At 23.8% G+C, this 17,517-nt stretch overlaps 5 protein-coding genes across 11 annotated transcripts; 3 read left to right on the forward strand and 2 right to left on the reverse strand.

The window, feature by feature from the left end:
* The first annotated feature begins 397 nt into the window (after positions 1–397).
* Positions 398–7,610, forward strand: LOC127279302 (uncharacterized). Of its 3 annotated transcripts, none has more exons than XM_051301584.1 (9): positions 398–533; positions 1,278–1,397; positions 1,591–1,748; positions 2,152–2,409; positions 2,499–2,554; positions 2,672–3,887; positions 3,998–4,160; positions 4,795–4,936; positions 5,131–7,610. In XM_051301584.1, the coding sequence occupies exons 2-9, from the start codon at positions 1,305–1,307 to the stop codon at positions 6,000–6,002; spliced, it is 2,958 nt and encodes a 985-aa protein (XP_051157541.1). In that variant the 5' UTR covers positions 398–533; positions 1,278–1,304; the 3' UTR covers positions 6,003–7,610. The 3 variants fall into 3 exon arrangements, with proteins under 3 accessions (XP_051157541.1, XP_051157542.1, XP_051157543.1); XM_051301585.1 differs by having other exon boundaries at positions 413–533; positions 1,267–1,397; XM_051301586.1 differs by having other exon boundaries at positions 413–533; positions 1,305–1,397.
* A 136-nt stretch (positions 7,611–7,746) lies between these two features.
* Positions 7,747–9,997, reverse strand: LOC127279307 (uncharacterized). Of its 3 annotated transcripts, none has more exons than XM_051301596.1 (6): positions 9,855–9,997; positions 9,551–9,668; positions 9,241–9,442; positions 9,116–9,153; positions 8,475–8,551; positions 7,747–8,184 (listed from the first exon to the last, which is right to left on the reverse strand). In XM_051301596.1, the coding sequence occupies exons 2-6, from the start codon at positions 9,603–9,605 to the stop codon at positions 8,011–8,013; spliced, it is 546 nt and encodes a 181-aa protein (XP_051157553.1). In that variant the 5' UTR covers positions 9,606–9,668; positions 9,855–9,997; the 3' UTR covers positions 7,747–8,010. The 3 variants fall into 3 exon arrangements, with proteins under 3 accessions (XP_051157553.1, XP_051157550.1, XP_051157552.1); XM_051301593.1 differs by having other exon boundaries at positions 9,241–9,448; positions 9,855–9,994; XM_051301595.1 differs by having other exon boundaries at positions 9,241–9,448; positions 9,851–9,990.
* Positions 9,998–10,135: 138 nt separating this feature from the next.
* On the forward strand, positions 10,136–11,809 carry LOC127279304 (tigger transposable element-derived protein 2-like). Of its 3 annotated transcripts, XM_051301591.1 has the most exons (3): positions 10,136–10,291; positions 10,580–11,134; positions 11,253–11,386. In XM_051301591.1, the coding sequence occupies exons 2-3, from the start codon at positions 10,613–10,615 to the stop codon at positions 11,259–11,261; spliced, it is 531 nt and encodes a 176-aa protein (XP_051157548.1). In that variant the 5' UTR covers positions 10,136–10,291; positions 10,580–10,612; the 3' UTR covers positions 11,262–11,386. The 3 variants fall into 3 exon arrangements, with proteins under 3 accessions (XP_051157548.1, XP_051157546.1, XP_051157547.1); XM_051301589.1 differs by having other exon boundaries at positions 10,137–10,291; positions 10,580–11,809; XM_051301590.1 differs by having other exon boundaries at positions 10,144–10,392; positions 10,580–11,809.
* Positions 11,810–11,871: 62 nt separating this feature from the next.
* LOC127279308 (uncharacterized) lies at positions 11,872–17,337 on the forward strand. The gene is made up of 4 exons (XM_051301597.1): positions 11,872–12,014; positions 16,415–16,523; positions 16,643–16,746; positions 17,017–17,337. Exons 1-4 carry the CDS (start codon positions 11,918–11,920, stop codon positions 17,229–17,231), a joined length of 525 nt encoding a protein of 174 aa, XP_051157554.1. The 5' UTR covers positions 11,872–11,917; the 3' UTR covers positions 17,232–17,337.
* Positions 14,719–16,253, reverse strand: LOC127279306 (ubiquinone biosynthesis O-methyltransferase, mitochondrial). Its single transcript, XM_051301592.1, has 4 exons — positions 15,918–16,253; positions 15,325–15,817; positions 15,071–15,251; positions 14,719–15,000 (listed from the first exon to the last, which is right to left on the reverse strand). The coding sequence occupies exons 1-4, from the start codon at positions 15,974–15,976 to the stop codon at positions 14,882–14,884; spliced, it is 852 nt and encodes a 283-aa protein (XP_051157549.1). The 5' UTR covers positions 15,977–16,253; the 3' UTR covers positions 14,719–14,881.
* Positions 17,338–17,517: the final 180 nt, after the last annotated feature.

Raw genomic sequence — 17,517 nt, forward strand, 5'->3', positions numbered from 1 at the left:
CAAATTCAAAAGTAAATTTTCAAATAATCCTTTATCTAAAATATAAAAAGTACACAAAAATAATTGTGCAAATTAAAATAAAATTAATTTTTCTTGCAAATCCTGGCAAATCCTTTCTAACTGCAACAATTCAAAATAAACCAGGGTCTGATCACTATTGACTTGAAGTCAGGGTTTGGAAGTTAAGGAATAAAACTATTTTTCTCTAAAAATATTAATACGACTTTTAAAATATTATTATACAAGTAAATAAGTAATTAATATAATTCTAATATTTAGAATTAAAAATAATAATATAAAAATTAATGTAAAATTAAATTAAATTAAAATTAGTGATAAAATTTAAATTTACGTAATAACACTACTTACGTAATTCTCACCCCGAATCTGAAATATCGACGAAAATCAACTGCGCTCCAGCCTTGATGATAAATATTGAAGCGAGAAAATGGCGACAACGCTATACAATTTAATTTTGCTCGACATTGTATTATCCTAGTACCGTTGTACAATAAATTTATTGTGTACAATAGGTAAGAATATTTTACTAACATTTTTTATAGTTGTTATATTAAAATTTTTTTGTATTAATTAATAATACATTCAATTTAGAGTAGCCTTTCTAATTCCATGAGGATTTCGTACACACACGTTTCTAATTATTGCAAAATGTTTTAATTTCTTATTTTTTCAAGTTTGTCAACTGTAAAAAATTTAAATTTTATGTTTCATTTGACATTTTCTGTTAAAATTTAGTAGTTTTCTTCTTGTAACAATTTTTGTTTTTAATTTCCTTGATTCAATTGAAATTTCCGTTTGTTGATATATATCTATCTGTTTGTATACTTTCATCTTTACCCTAAATGTGCTCACGTTTTAAGTTGAATTTTATCTTTTTTTTTTTTTTATAAATTGTTATCTTTCATGTAACACTTTTATAATAAGATTGCGAAAAAAAAATGCTGTTGCCAAGTGGCTCATTTTTATGTTTACGAAGTCTTGTTTTTTTAGAGTTGTCATCACTTTCAAGAATTTGCGAATACAACCATTATTTTATAAGCAAGATTCAACAGTATATAAATTAACATTATATTTACCTGTCTCTTTTTAAAATTACTAAATTTTAACAAATTAAATTGAAATCAAACGAAATTATTTTTTAAATTTTTATTTAAAGTAAATTTTACTTGAAAAAAAAAAAAATAAAATAAATTAACTGACACTTGAAATTTAATTGCACTAAATTCCCTGTTTTTTTAATAACAGTATTTGTTTAGAATTTAGATTGATTTTTCTTTTCTGAGATGACAATAAATATGTCCTCATTGGAAGAAGTGACTAATCAGCTAATGAAACCTGTCAAAGAACTTGCAGACTGGGAATACCCTTTGTCTGAGGTACGTTTTTTGAAACCTTTTACTTACAAAAAACTCAAAATTTTATTTGTTTATAATTAATGTTTTAATTTGTAATACTAAAAAAAAAGAACGGTCAATTTTTAAATGTTTTTCATTTGACATAATAAAAGTAATTGAATTTTGTGATCTACCATTAGATTTAAATTTTTAATTAAAATTCTAATTATTTTAGACATTAGGAAAGTATTTTGCCCTATTGGAAAATCCTGGAGAAATTAATTATGGAGAAGCTGCTTTTGTTGTGCAAAATTCGACTGAAGTTTTCACAAAAAGAGTGGATTCTTTGAGCAAAGAAGTTTGCGTACTTAGTGAAAATTTTATTCAACACGAGTAAGAAAATTATTAATTTTTTTGTTATTAGCTATAGGTTTTTTTTTTTTTATTTAAAACAAATCATCACACGTTACTTATTAACGTTTTCTCTTCTATTTTCGATTTTCTCTATTTCAAAGATTGCATCTTTTTTCTTAATTGGTAAAATTGAAAAAATAAATTCAAAGCAAAATTTAAATCAAAATTAAATCTTGATTAATTTAAAAGAGAACGTCAATTTTATTTTTTTACAGCTTTTAATAATTTTTATGTTTAATATTGGGAAAAATCAATAGTTCATTAACGGGAAAATTACTAGTTATAACAATTTTTCTAATTATTTTTTCATAAAGAAATAGATACTGTGATGACAATTTAATGTTGTATTAATAAATAAATTTTATTATTATTTAATTAATAGAGCCGAGGAAGAAAAGTCCAAATTGAAAAATAAAGAGAGAAGATCAAGAAAGACGGCAATTAATTTTGACAATTTTGAAATGATTGATTTTCGTAAAGAAATAGGCAAAAATATAAATCTCAAACCTTCGTCACAGAAACATGTAAAACTGTTGAATCGTCGATTTCCACAATTGGAAATTGCAACAACACATTTGCAAAATCCAATTGATATTTTTGACGTTCATGGAGAAATTATAGGAAAAAAATATGATTTTCGGTGAGTAAATTCTAATTTTTTTTTTATTAAAAATAACATTTTAACGTTTCAAATATATGAAAATTTGAATTTTAATATTCCATTTTCAGTTGTAATCAACAATTAACGTCAAATGGAATGCTTGTCGATGAATGCATGCCAAGTGGTAAGTACTCTTTTTCTTTAAATTCCAGTCATTCTAAATCAACAATCAAATTTTATCTTTTTTTTTTAAATTTATTTATAAATTGAAAATTTCTGTGAATTTATATTTTATTTCTAGATTTTGACGAAGTTCATGCTTCGGATTCAACTCGTAATTCTCCGATACTTCGACTTGAAATATCAGATTTAAGTTCGCCTGATATTACAACACAAGAAGAAAATGAAACAATGCAAGAAGACACTGGTTATTTTTCATCAATGGATATTACAAGTAATGATCAGAGTAAAATTGAAAATTCTATCATAAGAAATGATATTGAACGAAGCACAACACTGCAATCAATTGAAGAAATACCGGAAACTATTCAAGTCCACGGAAATGAAACAACAATTGAATCAAGTGTATCATGTGAATTAATTGGAGAAATTTCAAAAACTCGTGAAGAGAACCAAAATGAAGAAACAACAATTGAAACGAGTGTATCATGTGAATTGATTGGAGAAATTTCAAAAACTGTTGAAGAGAACCGAAATGAAACAACAATTCAACAGACTGTAACAAGTGAAGAAATTACCGAAACTCTTCAAGAAAACCAAAATGAAGAAACGACAATTGAAGTAACTGAAGAAATTTCAAAAACTGTTGAAAAGAACCGAAATGAAACAACAATTCAACAGACTGTAACAAGTGAAGAAATTACCGAAACTCTTCAAGAAAACCAAAATGAAGAAACGACAATTGAAGTAACTGAAGAAATTTCAAAAAATGTTGAAAATAATTTCGAAACAAACGAATTAGATTGTACAGAAGATTTATCTAATGACGCATCTCATTTTGATGACAATTTAATGGATTGCGAAGACGATACTGAGGAGTTACAGAATTCACAAATTTTGGAAAATAATGTAAATCCTTTAGAATCTTCAGTAAATAATCAAACAGAAACAATTGAAATTGTTTCGAATCGATTGAAAAATCAAAAAACTACTTCGAATTTAAATAATCCCTTGGAAGAAAATACTTTGGAAAAAATTTCCAATTCAGGAGAATTGAATTCTTCTTCTGCGAATCAGAATGAAACAATTGTCAACGTTAATTGTCAGTCAGGACCAAGTAAAACTACAGTAACAAGTGATTCGATAATGGATAATTCAAAAAATGTTAATGATCCAGAGAATTCAAAAGAACCAACTGAAGGACAACCAATTATCGTTGATTCACTGCCGACTAATCAGGAGCAGGAAGAAGATGAAAGTATTTCCGAAAGCTGTAAAGAAACCGATTCTGGTTACAGATCCGGTGAATCGGAGGATTTTGAAATTCCCCGAAGAAGGTATTTTATTTTATTTTTTTTTAAAATAGAAACTAATAGAATAAAATTTAATTATTTTTAAATGTAAGTTCCATTTTTTTGTGTATGTTATAAAATATTGTAATTTACAGAAGTGAAAGAACAAAGAATATGATTAGTGTGATTAACGAAGTGGATAAAACTGTTTGGAAACCAATACCATTTGATCAAGGCATTCCAGAGCAACAAAAAAGATCTAGAAGTAAATTTAAACTTCCATGTGACATCTCCCTTTTAAAATCGAAGCCTGCTTCGGTAAGTTTTCCATTGCTAATAATTATTCATATTTTTCTTTCAAGTAAAAAAAAATTTGTAAGTTTATTATTTTCTTTTAATTTCAACATTTTTTTTTTATTAAATCACACTATTAATTCTTTAAAACTAAAAATTATTTAAAAATTTCAATTTAAACAAAATTTTTTAAACAATTAAACTTAATATTGATTTAAAAAAAAAATTAATACGATTGATTATTCGGAATCATGAAAAAATGGTAAAAGAAATATTGTCGATGAAAAATAATAAAAATTATATGAAAGAAATTGAATTTTAAAAGGATCATCAGTTAAATTTCAAGAATTTATAATTTACGTTGTTTAAAATTTCGAGGATTTCAATTTCTATTAAAAAATATATAACCTAATAACATTTCTGTTTTTTCCTGATGTAGCGAAATTTGAAATTGTTTTTAAACAATTATTTATTTATATTTATTATTTCTATTGGAATGATAAATTTTTAAAATTCTACAATTTAGAATTTAAAATTGTGGAACCTTTTAAAAAATAAGCCTCAATGATTTTTACAGTGAAAATTGTAACGGAATCATTTCATTAATATAATAATTTATTCTTATAATAATGTTAAAATTAATAATTTTTTAATGCAGCGTAAAAGAAAACTTTCAACAGAGGGAACAACAAAGAGAAAACGAAGTTTATTGGGATTTTTAATGAATGAATCTCCGGAATCTCCATTAAAAAAGTTAAATATGTATTCGCCATCAAGATCTTTCATGGCTCTAAAAACAGGTAATTTAAATCACTAATATTAACTATTTTTCCGCCTTTTTCTGAATTTTTTCTAATTATAAAAGTAAATTAAAATAAATAAATTATGTAAATTTTTTACATCTTTTAAGAGACACAAATGTTTTAAAAAAACTAAAAAGAATTCAACTTGAAGATATAAAATTAAGAAAATTAATTGTAAAATTCAATTACAGAGGAATTGAATGATTTTCAAAAATCATTTGAAGATTGTTTCAAGAGTAGACAATGTTACGATGTTCTTCAATACGAGGCGGCAACAACAATTACAATGGATCTTCTTGGCTTTTTTCCAACATTCACGAAAAAAGATCCACTTTTAAATTCAACAGGTTTCAAAACACTTGCCCCAACACCTGAGCATATCTCGACAACTGGTAGTGATGCGGGATTTTCACCACGTCCACATTCACCAGAAATTGTCATTTTTGATACATCAAATTCATCACCAAGTTCGCCACATGTTTCTGAAAGTTATGTGGCTGAAACTTTTGAGACTGAAATTTTCGATAATGAAATCGAAGATGAAGAACAAGAAGAAAGAGGAGAAGAAGAAGAAGAATCGCCACTTCATTCGACTTTGAACTATCAGCAAATCATTGAATCGCGAATGAAGGAAATTCAAGAAGAATTTGATGTTAGAACGGATTTAGAGCAAAATGTTGCTCGATGGCATGAAATGATTAGGCCAAAACTTGAGGAAGTTGAAAGAAGGCCACCATTTCATATTCAAGAATACAGTGATCGTATTATAAATAAATTGTCAGAAAATTCTGAACATAGAATTAATTTTGACACATTGATTGTTGATCAATCACCCGGTGAAGCTGCACGTTATTTTTCTGCTGTATTACAATTGGCAAATACATACAATGTCGATATTGAAACAAGTGAGAATAAAACCGATATTCAATTAACACTTCTCAATAATGATATAATACGACATGAAATTTCATGTGAAACACCAAAAAGTTCAAGATCGAAAAATAAAAAAAGAAAAACTTCAACGTTAGCAGAAGAAATATGCAGTAAAAAAAAACAAAAGTGATATCGATATCATGTAAATACTTTAAATATTAAAAGTAATTATTATTTATCTCGCGATTTTTTGAAAGTGTCATGTTTTATGACAAAAAAAAATCTAATAAACTATATTGTGATTCATGGTGAATTTTTTATCACTGTAAATAATATAAAACCGGTTATTAACAGAAAATTTAAAATACAAGTCTTTAGACAGTTCAAAAGTTAAGTACTTTATAAGTACATTAAATTAAATATTTTTTTTTTCGTTGCGTTTTTATATTTATTTTTTACTTTTTATTTTAGAAAGTAGAATGCACTTTTTTTTCATTAATTGTTCATATCGTTATTTTTTTTTTACCATTTCTTGTGCTAAAACATTATTCGATACGAACAATATTTTTAATATTCCTACGTTTTGGTTCGCTATTTATATTTATAAAAAGAAAATTAAAAATATTTAATAAAAATTACTTATATAACTCGCCAAAGAATTAAATATGAATATTAAAATAAACGCAGGAATTTGTCACTGTTTTTAAAATTTAAATTTCTTTAATATCTAATAGGTATTTTAATTATTTTAAATAATTGTTGTATCGAATAATGTTTTTTTTTGTTAGCAAAAGAAGTGATAATAATTCTTTTTCTTCTTTATTATTCATATAAGTTATATTATAATCAAAGGTGAAAAATAATTATATGTCAATTTTATGCATGGTATAACACAGAGTTATTTATAAATATTATATATATTTACGGAAAAATGTATTGCACAAGTTAATTAGTTTTAAATAACTTAGATTACTTATAAATGTAGATAATAATATAATTACCAGAAAATTCGTGATAATTTTTATTTTCTATATAAAATTGTACTCCATGTATTACATTTGTACAGAAATAACTTATATTTTTGAATATCTATAAAACATTCAGAAAAGAAAAAAAAATTGTTTAAAAATGTTAAGTGTTTACTTGGGAAAAAGAAAAGTTAAAAACAAAACCAAAAAATTCTTGTACGACGTTAATCAAAAATTGGTTTCATGAAAAAATTACTAAATTGCGTTTTTTTTCAATTATTTTAGAGTGATTTGTATTCTACGTATTTTAGAAATGGAATAAGGTTAAAAATTATTTTTTAATTATAATTCCAGTACTTATGTAAACCATAATTTATTCATTTTTTTTTGAAAGAAATGTGAATTTGAAAAATATCCCTTTTAAAAAAAAAGATGAATTAAAAACAGTTTCTAAAACAAACATTATTTTTCTTCTTACATCTATTAAATAATTTACATTATAAAGTAAAATTAGTAAACGTATAATTTTTTGACTTTGGCTTTCGTTATTCATTTTTTTTTAAAATTATAATTAACAAACTAAGAAAATTAATTTTTAATTAATTGTTAAGTTAATTTATTTTTGCATTTTTAATTCAAGTTTTATTTTCAAATTAAACCTAAATGTTAATTTAATTATAGATTTGAATTTAAAAAATTACTTTATTTGTTTAATTTTTAATTAAACAATAAAACTTTTTTGCTGTAATTTTTTTTTAAATATTTAACAATTTTCTGTAAATTAATAGAATAATTTATAGAAATAATAACTTATTGAAAACACATATTTTTTTAAATTTCTTTTTCTTGAAATAATTTGTGAACAGCTACTGTCACACATTCATGCTATATGGAGATTCAATTCAATATATTGCATTAGTGATTTGTTTATATAAAAAGTGAAAAAAGTCTTTTCGAAACTTGATATATAGACTATACTGCATTGAATTGTATTTCAAATATCGTGTTTGTTTTATTCACTTACAATTATTAAATTATTACTTGAGGCAGTGCCTAAGCGATAAAATATATATGTATGATAATCAACAAAATAAATTATATTATATATTATAATACTGCCTTAAAGTTTTTCTTCTTTATCAGTTACTTCTTTTTTTTTAATCGATTACGATGTTGAACAATAGTTTCATAATAAAATCAGATCTCAGAAGTTAATTTTTTTTTTTAATTCTATGAAGCAACGGAATGAACAGTGCCAATTTGAGATTTCCAATCGGATGGCACTAATTCATCTAGTCGTCGATCTAAAAATCCTACACACGTTGCTAATTGAGATGCAGCTTCCTCCACTGCTTGAATATGAGCTGAAGCCACTTCCGGTAAAGCACACTCCGCTGCCATTACCTATAAACAAATTTTTGTCATCACTTTACAATTTTAAAAACAGGAAAAATTATTTTTAAATTAAATAATTTTCTCAATTGGAAGATTAATAATTTCGACTTATAGAATTAAATTTCCAGTGATAATTTTATTGATTTTAATAATTAAGATAAAATTATATATCGTTTATAATTCATTTAATAATGTCAATAAATTAAATAATTTGTTTCTAAATTATTTATAATTTTTTATTCTATTTTGAAAGAATTTTGCACTGGGTAATGCTTATTAAAATGTGTATTTATATTTACCCTTTTTTCTAAATTTGCCAGTTTTGATTTCAAGGCATCAATGTATCCTGGTGGAATAGTTCGTTTTTCCACTGAACCTGTTGAACAAAGAAAAATGCGAAAATAATAATGTAATAATGTTAATAAAAATAATAACATTAACATAGTACATTAATATAATTATAATAAATTAAGAATTTTTAATAATTCAAACAACAAAATTTTTAAATAAAATAAATAAATATATTTTTTAAATCCTATATTAAAAATTAAATTGTTTTAATTTATCTAGGTATGTTTTAATTAATTTAGCGGTTCTCGCTGTCAAAATCGTGATACAGGAATTATTTTCAAAAAAAAAATCAATCAATATAATTTATTTTACAATATAATTGAATACGCAAATAATTGAGTTTACAAAATAATTGAATTTGAAGAATAAAAAAAATAGAATTAAAAAGTAATAGAATTAAAAAATAATAGAATTAATAAGTAATTATACTAAATTTAATTAAAATTTTTAAAAATTGCCTCATTTTCATCAAAAACAGAAATAGGAAAAATTTTAATCAAAAAAAGACTAAAAAATGTATTGTATCTAAATTAAGTATTGAAATATAAAATAAAAATACAGTTTAATTAAATAAAAGTTGATTACTTACAAAATTGGTGAACACGAACAATGTCAATAATAAAAGGCCTGGAATAAAAATGAAGCAATAATCATTTTCGATTAACTCTTTGAAATTGAAAAATTTCACGTGATCAATAAAATAAAAACACTAACTTGTCTTTTGATGATCCACTAAGTAAACTGGAAAGTGGAATAAGATTATTGTCGTGACGTCTAATTTTTAAAACTCTGGAGGAATCTTCTTCGATACCTATCCAAGAATAAATTGTCGATTTCAATTCATCTAATGTTGACCCAGAAGGCAATGTAACACGACGCAATGTTGATTCCAAATCTTTTACATCTTCTTCAGATTCTAAAACTTCAATTAATGTTTTGAATTTGCAATTTTTAATGAATTAATAACAAAAAAGTTTCTATGATAAGATTTTTTTTTTATACAATTGAATAATAGTGAACTTACCCAGCTGATCATATCTACGAATTAAAACCCATAAATTTATTTCACTAATTCCCATGTTGATAATAATTGTTACGCACAAGTACGAAAGTCCACTTATATATCACTTATTTATTTTTATCTATATAGTCATAATAAATTTAAAAATCATTAAAAATTCCGTATAATATTAAAATAATTTTTTAATTCTTCTTATAGATAAACTAAATGATTTCTTAAATTTGATAAGTATCAAACAAGTGTTTTTATTTTATTTTTATTTTTAAATTAATATCAAACAATACAAATCGTATGTATATATACCTACGTTTATTTATTTATTTACTTTCACGAAAAACACACAATTTCTCATAAAAAATTTATAAGAAAAATGTGTCAATTAAAGGGATAACAAACATTAATAAAAAAAAAAGCTTCTGCTATTTTTTGCGACTGCGCTTTCGCTAATAAGTGTTTGCAACCTAAAAAAAATAATTCAATTCAAAATTAATTAATTTAGTAAATTATAAATTTCAGTTGCTTTATCGTTAGTTTACATTTATTTTTTTTTTATAAAACTAAATTTTTTACTAACTTATTTATTTTTATACACTTTAATATATAAGCTAATTTTAATTCTTTATATTGTCAGCCCTGGCAACTGTCAAAAGTGTCAGGTGTCAAACAAACAAATACCAGGACAATAACAATACGAATATAATTTTTATATGAACAACTATTCAATTGTTTTTAAGTATTATTAACGTATGTAAACAAAAGATTTCTATAAGTTTTTATAATTCAGTTTATTGTATCCGTTTAAATTTATATATATTAATTCATTTTGAAAATGCAAAATTTTTGAGGTTAGGATTTGTTTTCTTTAAAGAATACTTCTTTATAATAATATTATTGTTTATTTTTTTTAATTTTTAAGAACTTATGAATGAAATTGAAATTAAATACAGAAAATGTTTTAAGAAAATTAAATCTAATCTTAAAAATATTGTATTTTCCATATGAATATTAATATGATCATTTTTAATTAATAAGGTTCTTGAAAATTGAAATATTCTTTATTTAAAAATGAATTCAATCGGAGAAAATAAGAAAGTAACCCGAGCACGAGTGTCTTTGAAAGAAAAATGGGAAGCTGTAAAAAGAATGGAGAAAGGTGATAATTCTTTGGCAATTGCAAAAGAACTTGGTGTTAGTCAAAGAGTAATTTATCAATGGATGAGTGTCAAAGAGAAAATAAAAAAATGGTACAAAACAAATCCAGAGCATGCAATTGGTTTAAATAGAAAAAATCTCATCCAAGTTCATAGTCAACAATTGGATCAAGTTGTTTATCTTTGGTATGTGAAATGTGTAAAACAAGGAATTTCCGTAACAGGTCCAATGATTCGTCACAAAGCAATGGAATTAAATGAACAATTAAGAGCAGGTTGGCCATTTCAAGCAAGCGATGGTTGGCTACATAAATGGAAAAAACGTCATGGAATTATTATAAATCCAGAACAACGTTTTGCCGATGATGAGCCACATCAATTATTTGATGATAAATTTAAGACATTTATTGAACAAGAAAATTTAGTTGCCGATCAGGTATTTATTTGTTGTGAGGCTTTTCTTTGTCATAAATTATTACCGCCAAAAACATTGAATTTGGAAACATATTCTAATAATGATCGTTTATCAATTGTAATTTGTTGTAATGCAACAGGAATGTTAAAATTACCGCTACTTGTTATTGGAAAAAAAGATGTGAAATTTGATGAAAAAGATTATTCAACACCAAAAATGGATTTTATTACGTATAAATGTCAAAAATACGCGTGGTTTGATAATGAAATTTTTCGAGATTGGTTTTTAGATGAATTTATACCGAGGGTTGGCAATTTTTTGGAGGAAAAATTATTACCACAGAAAGCTATTTTATTTGTTGACGATCACAGTGTTTTACTTGATGAGAATATTTTTCAAATTGGTGATATGAGAACAATGTATTTACCGCCAAAAGTGACACGTTTAATTTGTATGGACGAGGGTGTTCTTGAAAATATTAAACGACGTTATCGTTATAAATTTCTTACTAGTCTTTATTTTGCCATTGAAAATGGAACAAATGTTTCTAATTATGTCAATAATATAACAATTAATGAAATTCTTCAATGGCTCGCAACATCTTGGAATGAAATAACATCGATAACTATTAATAGTTTATGGAAACATATATGGACTGAAATGAATGACAATAATAGTTTAACGATATGCTCTTAATCTGATACACCATCAAATTTGGAATTTTTATCAATTTTACAAAGGATTCCAGAATTTAAATATTTGGATATTAATCACTTACATGATTGGTTTAATAGTGATCGAATAATGCCGGATATTACTGACGAAGATCTTATTATTGAAGTGCAAAATATGTTTTCTGATACTAGAGATGAGAATCGTCGAAAAGCTACAGTTGTACCTTGTAAGTATTTTTTCAAAAGAATTTTTATATAAGGATTCATTATATTTCATTTTAAGTCACAGTTTTTCATTTATTTTTTTAATTTCTTGTTTTTTAAACTAACATCTTTAACAATTTAAAGAGATTAAAATTATAAAGTGAAATTATAAAAATTAATTTAATAAAAAACAAAATTAGGAAAATTGAATTTCAGACCTTGGATCGACTTTAAGGCGCAAAAAAAGTCGTTTTAGTCGATTAAAATTTTAAAAAGTTAAAAAAATATTTTTTTTATTTTAATTAAATTTAATTAGTAAATAAATATTTTATTATAAGTAACTTATATTATTAGATATTAAATTCATTTTATTAATTCCTTCATAAGAATAATTCTAGAAGAATATTATATTTATCAAGAAAATATATTTCGAATATTTCAGAATTGAACTAAGACAAATTTTCAACATTTTAATTAAGTAGAACAAATTTAAAAAAAAATCTTAAAAGTTCCATTTAAAAATTTTTTTGAAACCTAATTTAAGCAATTTATTGAAATTTTTAATTTTTGCATATTTTTTGGTTTTAATGATCGAAATAATTTAAAATTTATTCTTTGAAACTCTTTTTAATTAATTGAATTTTTTAAAGAAATATTGAAATTATTAAAAATAAATGAATTTTGGAAGAGTTAAAATTGAAATTTTAAGATAATTTAGAACGTCAAAAGATTTTGTTAAATGTTAGACACTTATTACATTTTACAAATATGAAAATAATTTATTAGATAATTTTTGATAACATTTTTGAAAAGGAATTGAATTTTCAGATTTAGAATTCAGATATTCGAAAATAATTGAAATTCAAGTAATTTTTAATTACAATTCTTGGTGATTTCTATTGATGAAAAGTTTATTAGAATTTATAGACGAAAAATGAATTTCAAAAGTTTTTAATTGCAAAAAGCTTTCGGATAATTAAATTTTTGGAAAAATATAAAAATCATTACGAATAATTGAATTGGTAATTGAGGGGCCGGAAACAATAACAACCAGTACGCTCGGCCGGTCGCTTTGAAGCCAATCAACACCTCAAAATTGAAACTCAAAATTCGGATTTTTCAGAAGCACTACTTTATAGAAGATAAAAAAACATATCTTTTTTCTCTTAGAAACTTTTTTAAATCCAATATTTTTGATAATAAAAGCAAAAAGTCCAAAAAAAATTTTATCAAATGTAATGAAATTTTAAAATGTAAACGATTATTTTTTTCACAAATAGTATAATAAATTTGTTTACAACTTGGTATACATACTAAATTAGGTCTAATAAAGCCATTAAAACATTAGAAAAGGCAAAAAAAATTATTGTTTTATTATTTTTAATTAAAAATTGAAAGAGGTCGATATTCACATTTTCTAACTTTTGACGATAAAATGTCTGCAGGGAATTTCAAAACTGTAAGAACTTCTCTTATAATATTTATATTATTTATATTTATTTATATTATATTTATAATATGCGTATTTTAAATATTTACAAAATATCAAGTATGAATTATAAATGTTACTAATATTAATATTGTTAACAAATCTAATACTAATGTACATACATATAAGATACTGATCACAAAAAATAAACATAACTTTCTTCTTATTTCACTAATTTCTTATTATTCGAGCCGAAATAATTTCACATACTTCAAGAAAGAGTCTCCAGCGGGTTAAGTGAACGCGATGGGCTATCCGCTTTTTCTTGAAAATTAATTTTTTTAAAAACTATAACAGGAATTGATTTGGAATTTTGCAGAAAACTTCCTGAAATAGTAGTGAATAAATATTATAAGAGAAGTTCTTACAGTTTTGAAATTCCCTGCAGACAATTTATCGTCAAAAGTTAGAAAATGTGAATATCGACCTCTTTCAATTTTTAATTAAAAATAATAAAACAATAATTTTTTTTGCCTTTTCTAATGTTTTAATGGCGTTATTAGACCTAATTTAGTATGTATACCAAGTTGTAAACAAATTTATTACTATTTGTGAAAGAAATGATCGTTTATATTTCAAAATTTAATTAAATTTGAGAAAATTTTTTTTTGGGTTTTTTGCTTTTATTATCAAAAATATTGGATTTAGAAAAAAATTTCTGAGAGAAAAAAGATGTATTTTTTATCTTCTATAAAGTGAAGCTTTTGAAGAATCCGAATTTTGAGTTTCAATTTTTTCACCTTTTTGACGTGTTGACTGGCTTCAAAGCGACCGGCCGAGCGTACTGGTTGTTATTGTTTCCAGCCCCTCAATTTTATTTTCTAATTATTTTTTAATTGAATTTGTGAAGAATTTCATTAAAATTACTGAAAATAATTAACTTAGAGAAGAATTTTTGTTACAAATTTGTTAAGTAATTGAAATAAAGACGATCTGAAGAAGATCTGGATTGTATACTAAAAAAAAAACGTATGTATTTTGTTGAAAATTTTTGTAAAAATGTAAAATCCAAAGTCTAAATTTTATACTAATTTAAATTTCTTTAAGGAACATTGAATATTTTTAATAAATTAAAACTCATTTGTAAAGTTTAAATATAAATACTTTTTTTCTATACTTTAAAGAAACTTATTTTTCTGCTTTCTTAAAAATATTTAAAATCAACTTTATAAATTATTTAAACTCTAAATAATAAATAATTAATTAATGAAATATTTAAATTTGAAATTCTCATAAAATATTATGTTTTAAAGAAAATTTTATTATCATTCTTTTTGTTGACAACTTATAAAAACTAGAAAATTTGCTTTTTAAGCATAATAGTAAGTGTTTAAAGAATTTCTTAAAGTAAACTTGTTTAAATGTTTACATAATTATTTACAACACTTATATTTTAAGAAACTATTCCCCTTTTTTAATGGCATGAATCGCATAATTGATTGGAGTCAATGACGACCAGTGCCATTCATTTTTAAACGGATTATACATCAATCCATGAATCAATTTAGTTCTGCAATTGTCTGAAAATAAATTATTAACAATATTAATCAAATTTCAACATAAAATTTCCAATTTTTTTTTTAAACTTACACTTTTCAAGTAATCTTCGTGTTTCACTTGGTGAAATAAATTTATTCCAATCATGAGTTCCAATTGGTACCATTTTTAGAATATATTCAGCTGCAATTATTCCCCCAAGCCAAGATGGAAGTGTTTTATTCATTGTTGTTAAAAAAATTGAACCACCAGGTTTCAATAAATCTGTGCAATACTGAAATTAGATGAATTTTTTTAAAAAAATTATTCAAATTAGAGAAAAATAATTTATATAATATATAATTTACTTTGAGAAATGTTTCTTTGTCCGCTACATGTTCCAAAACTTCGGAAGCAACAAGAGCGTCATAAGTTTTTGTATTTGAACGTGTTAATTCCTCAATTGATGTTTGAATATAATTTAAACGCTTTGATAAAGAAGGATCTAGTGAAGCGTGTTTTTTTGCACATTGAATTAATTCACCGGATGGATCAATTCCAGTTATATCAGCACCGATGCGTGCCAAAGGTTCTGATAGAATTCCACCACCACAACCAATTTCGATCATTGAAATTCCCTCAAGGGGTTTAGAAGGATCCGATGCCTCGTGACCAATATTCGCTAATCCATCGCGAATAAATTGTACCCTAAGTGGATTTAATGCATGAAGTGGTTTCATTTCGCCCGATGTATTCCACCATACTTCGCTAAGTTGTGAGAATCTAGAAACATCTTGAATGTCAATTGTTGGCGCTTTAGTTTTAACAACAGCCTGCATTGCCCTCGCTGGTTCCGTTGATCTATATATATATTCATTAATTATTAATAGAAAAAAAAATTATTTTTTTGCTAATAGTGCGTTTATCAATTTTTTCGAGGTTATGTCAAATAAATACTCACCGGTTTCGAATTATCGTTTTAAAACAATTCCTTGTTGCAATTAAGTTAGCGGCCTTCATTTTTATTTCTTGATTCAATGATATTTAACTGAGCAAATTATTTTATTATAATAAATTGCAATGAAGTATTTAAAACAAAAAACTTCTCACTTGTAAAATTCACTTACAAAAAAAATAAACAAATGAAATCAAAATAATTGAATGACATTGCAAAGCAAAGATTCTTTTTTTATAACTAAGTATAATAATTAATCATGACTTGTTATTTTTTAAATTTGTGTTAATTAAATCTTTGTTTGTATATATTTAAAATTGTCAAAATAAACTAATTTTAGCAGACGACATTTTACACGCATGAGCATTAATGGCTAATAAATGCGGGAGAATTCAAAAAACTTTGTTAAATAAAAAAATATAAAATTATTTAGAATTTATAATAATAAACCTAATTAATAATTTATATTTATCAATTTTAAATTTAAATTATTTTTCTTGCAGATAATGAAGAAGTTCCAAGTAAAAAATGTAAAAGCAAAGAAGATCAAAACCTCTGCAGAGAGAATGAATTCGTAGATGTAAATAATCTTAGTTTTGATAATCAATCAGAGTATGTTTCTTTTTTTACTAAATTTATTTTCATTGAAAACAGAATTTATTTTAAATTTATTGATTTTTTATTTATAATTTTATTTTTGTTACTTTTTTTAATTGAAACATTTTTTTTAGGAGTGCAAACAATGAAATATCTTCATTACCAGTGGATTTAAATTCAATGAGTCCTACTTCAAGTATGAATGATTCGACAATTGAACAATCAAATGAAGAAAAAAGTAAGTTCATTTTAATTTTGTAATTTTACATACCAAAATTATTTTTATTTTCTTTATTTTATAATTCTCATTTTAAAAAGAATTTTAAATGCCCAGTAAAATGAAAAATATTTATGTAAACTATAATTATTATTACTGTTTTAAATAAATAAAAGTTTTGAATCAGTTAAAATTGAAATTGTTATTAATTTTTTTTTGTTTATTATTTATTTTAAAATAATTGAGGGTCAGGAATTTTTTTTTTAAATACGATTGAATAATTTATTTCAGATGAGATTTTAACTTTGTCAAAGGAACATGAAAATAAAATTGTTAATGAATCTGTGGAATATAAAGAACAAAAATCCGATAAGGCAAATGAAGTGGATACATTTTGCGAGAGACTAGCAGTGAGTTTGAGACGATTACCACCGAAAACACGATCTAGGGTCGAGATAAATATATTAAAGGTACTTTACGAAGCCGAATTTGGAGAAAAATTTTAAGAAGAGTGTTATATTATTTTTTTATAAAAATTTATCTTATATTTGTAAATTTTATATTATTGATTAAAAAAAAGAAGTTGAATTAAAAAATTTCTACTTATTTTTTATTCACTCTACATGTTTTTCTAAGCTTTTTCATTTTAACCCACAAAAATTTGAAAAATATTCAAATTACATAAATAATGAATAAATTAATAATTAATTAATTATTAATTATAAATAATAAATTAAATTATTTATAATTCAATTTTTTTAATATATAAAAATTCGTATCAATGAAAATACT

Source organism: Leptopilina boulardi, unplaced genomic scaffold (assembly GCF_019393585.1).
Source record: "Leptopilina boulardi isolate dan_hultmark-lab unplaced genomic scaffold, ZJU_Lbou_2.1 LbouV2_214, whole genome shotgun sequence".
NCBI lineage: Eukaryota > Metazoa > Arthropoda > Insecta > Hymenoptera > Figitidae > Leptopilina > Leptopilina boulardi.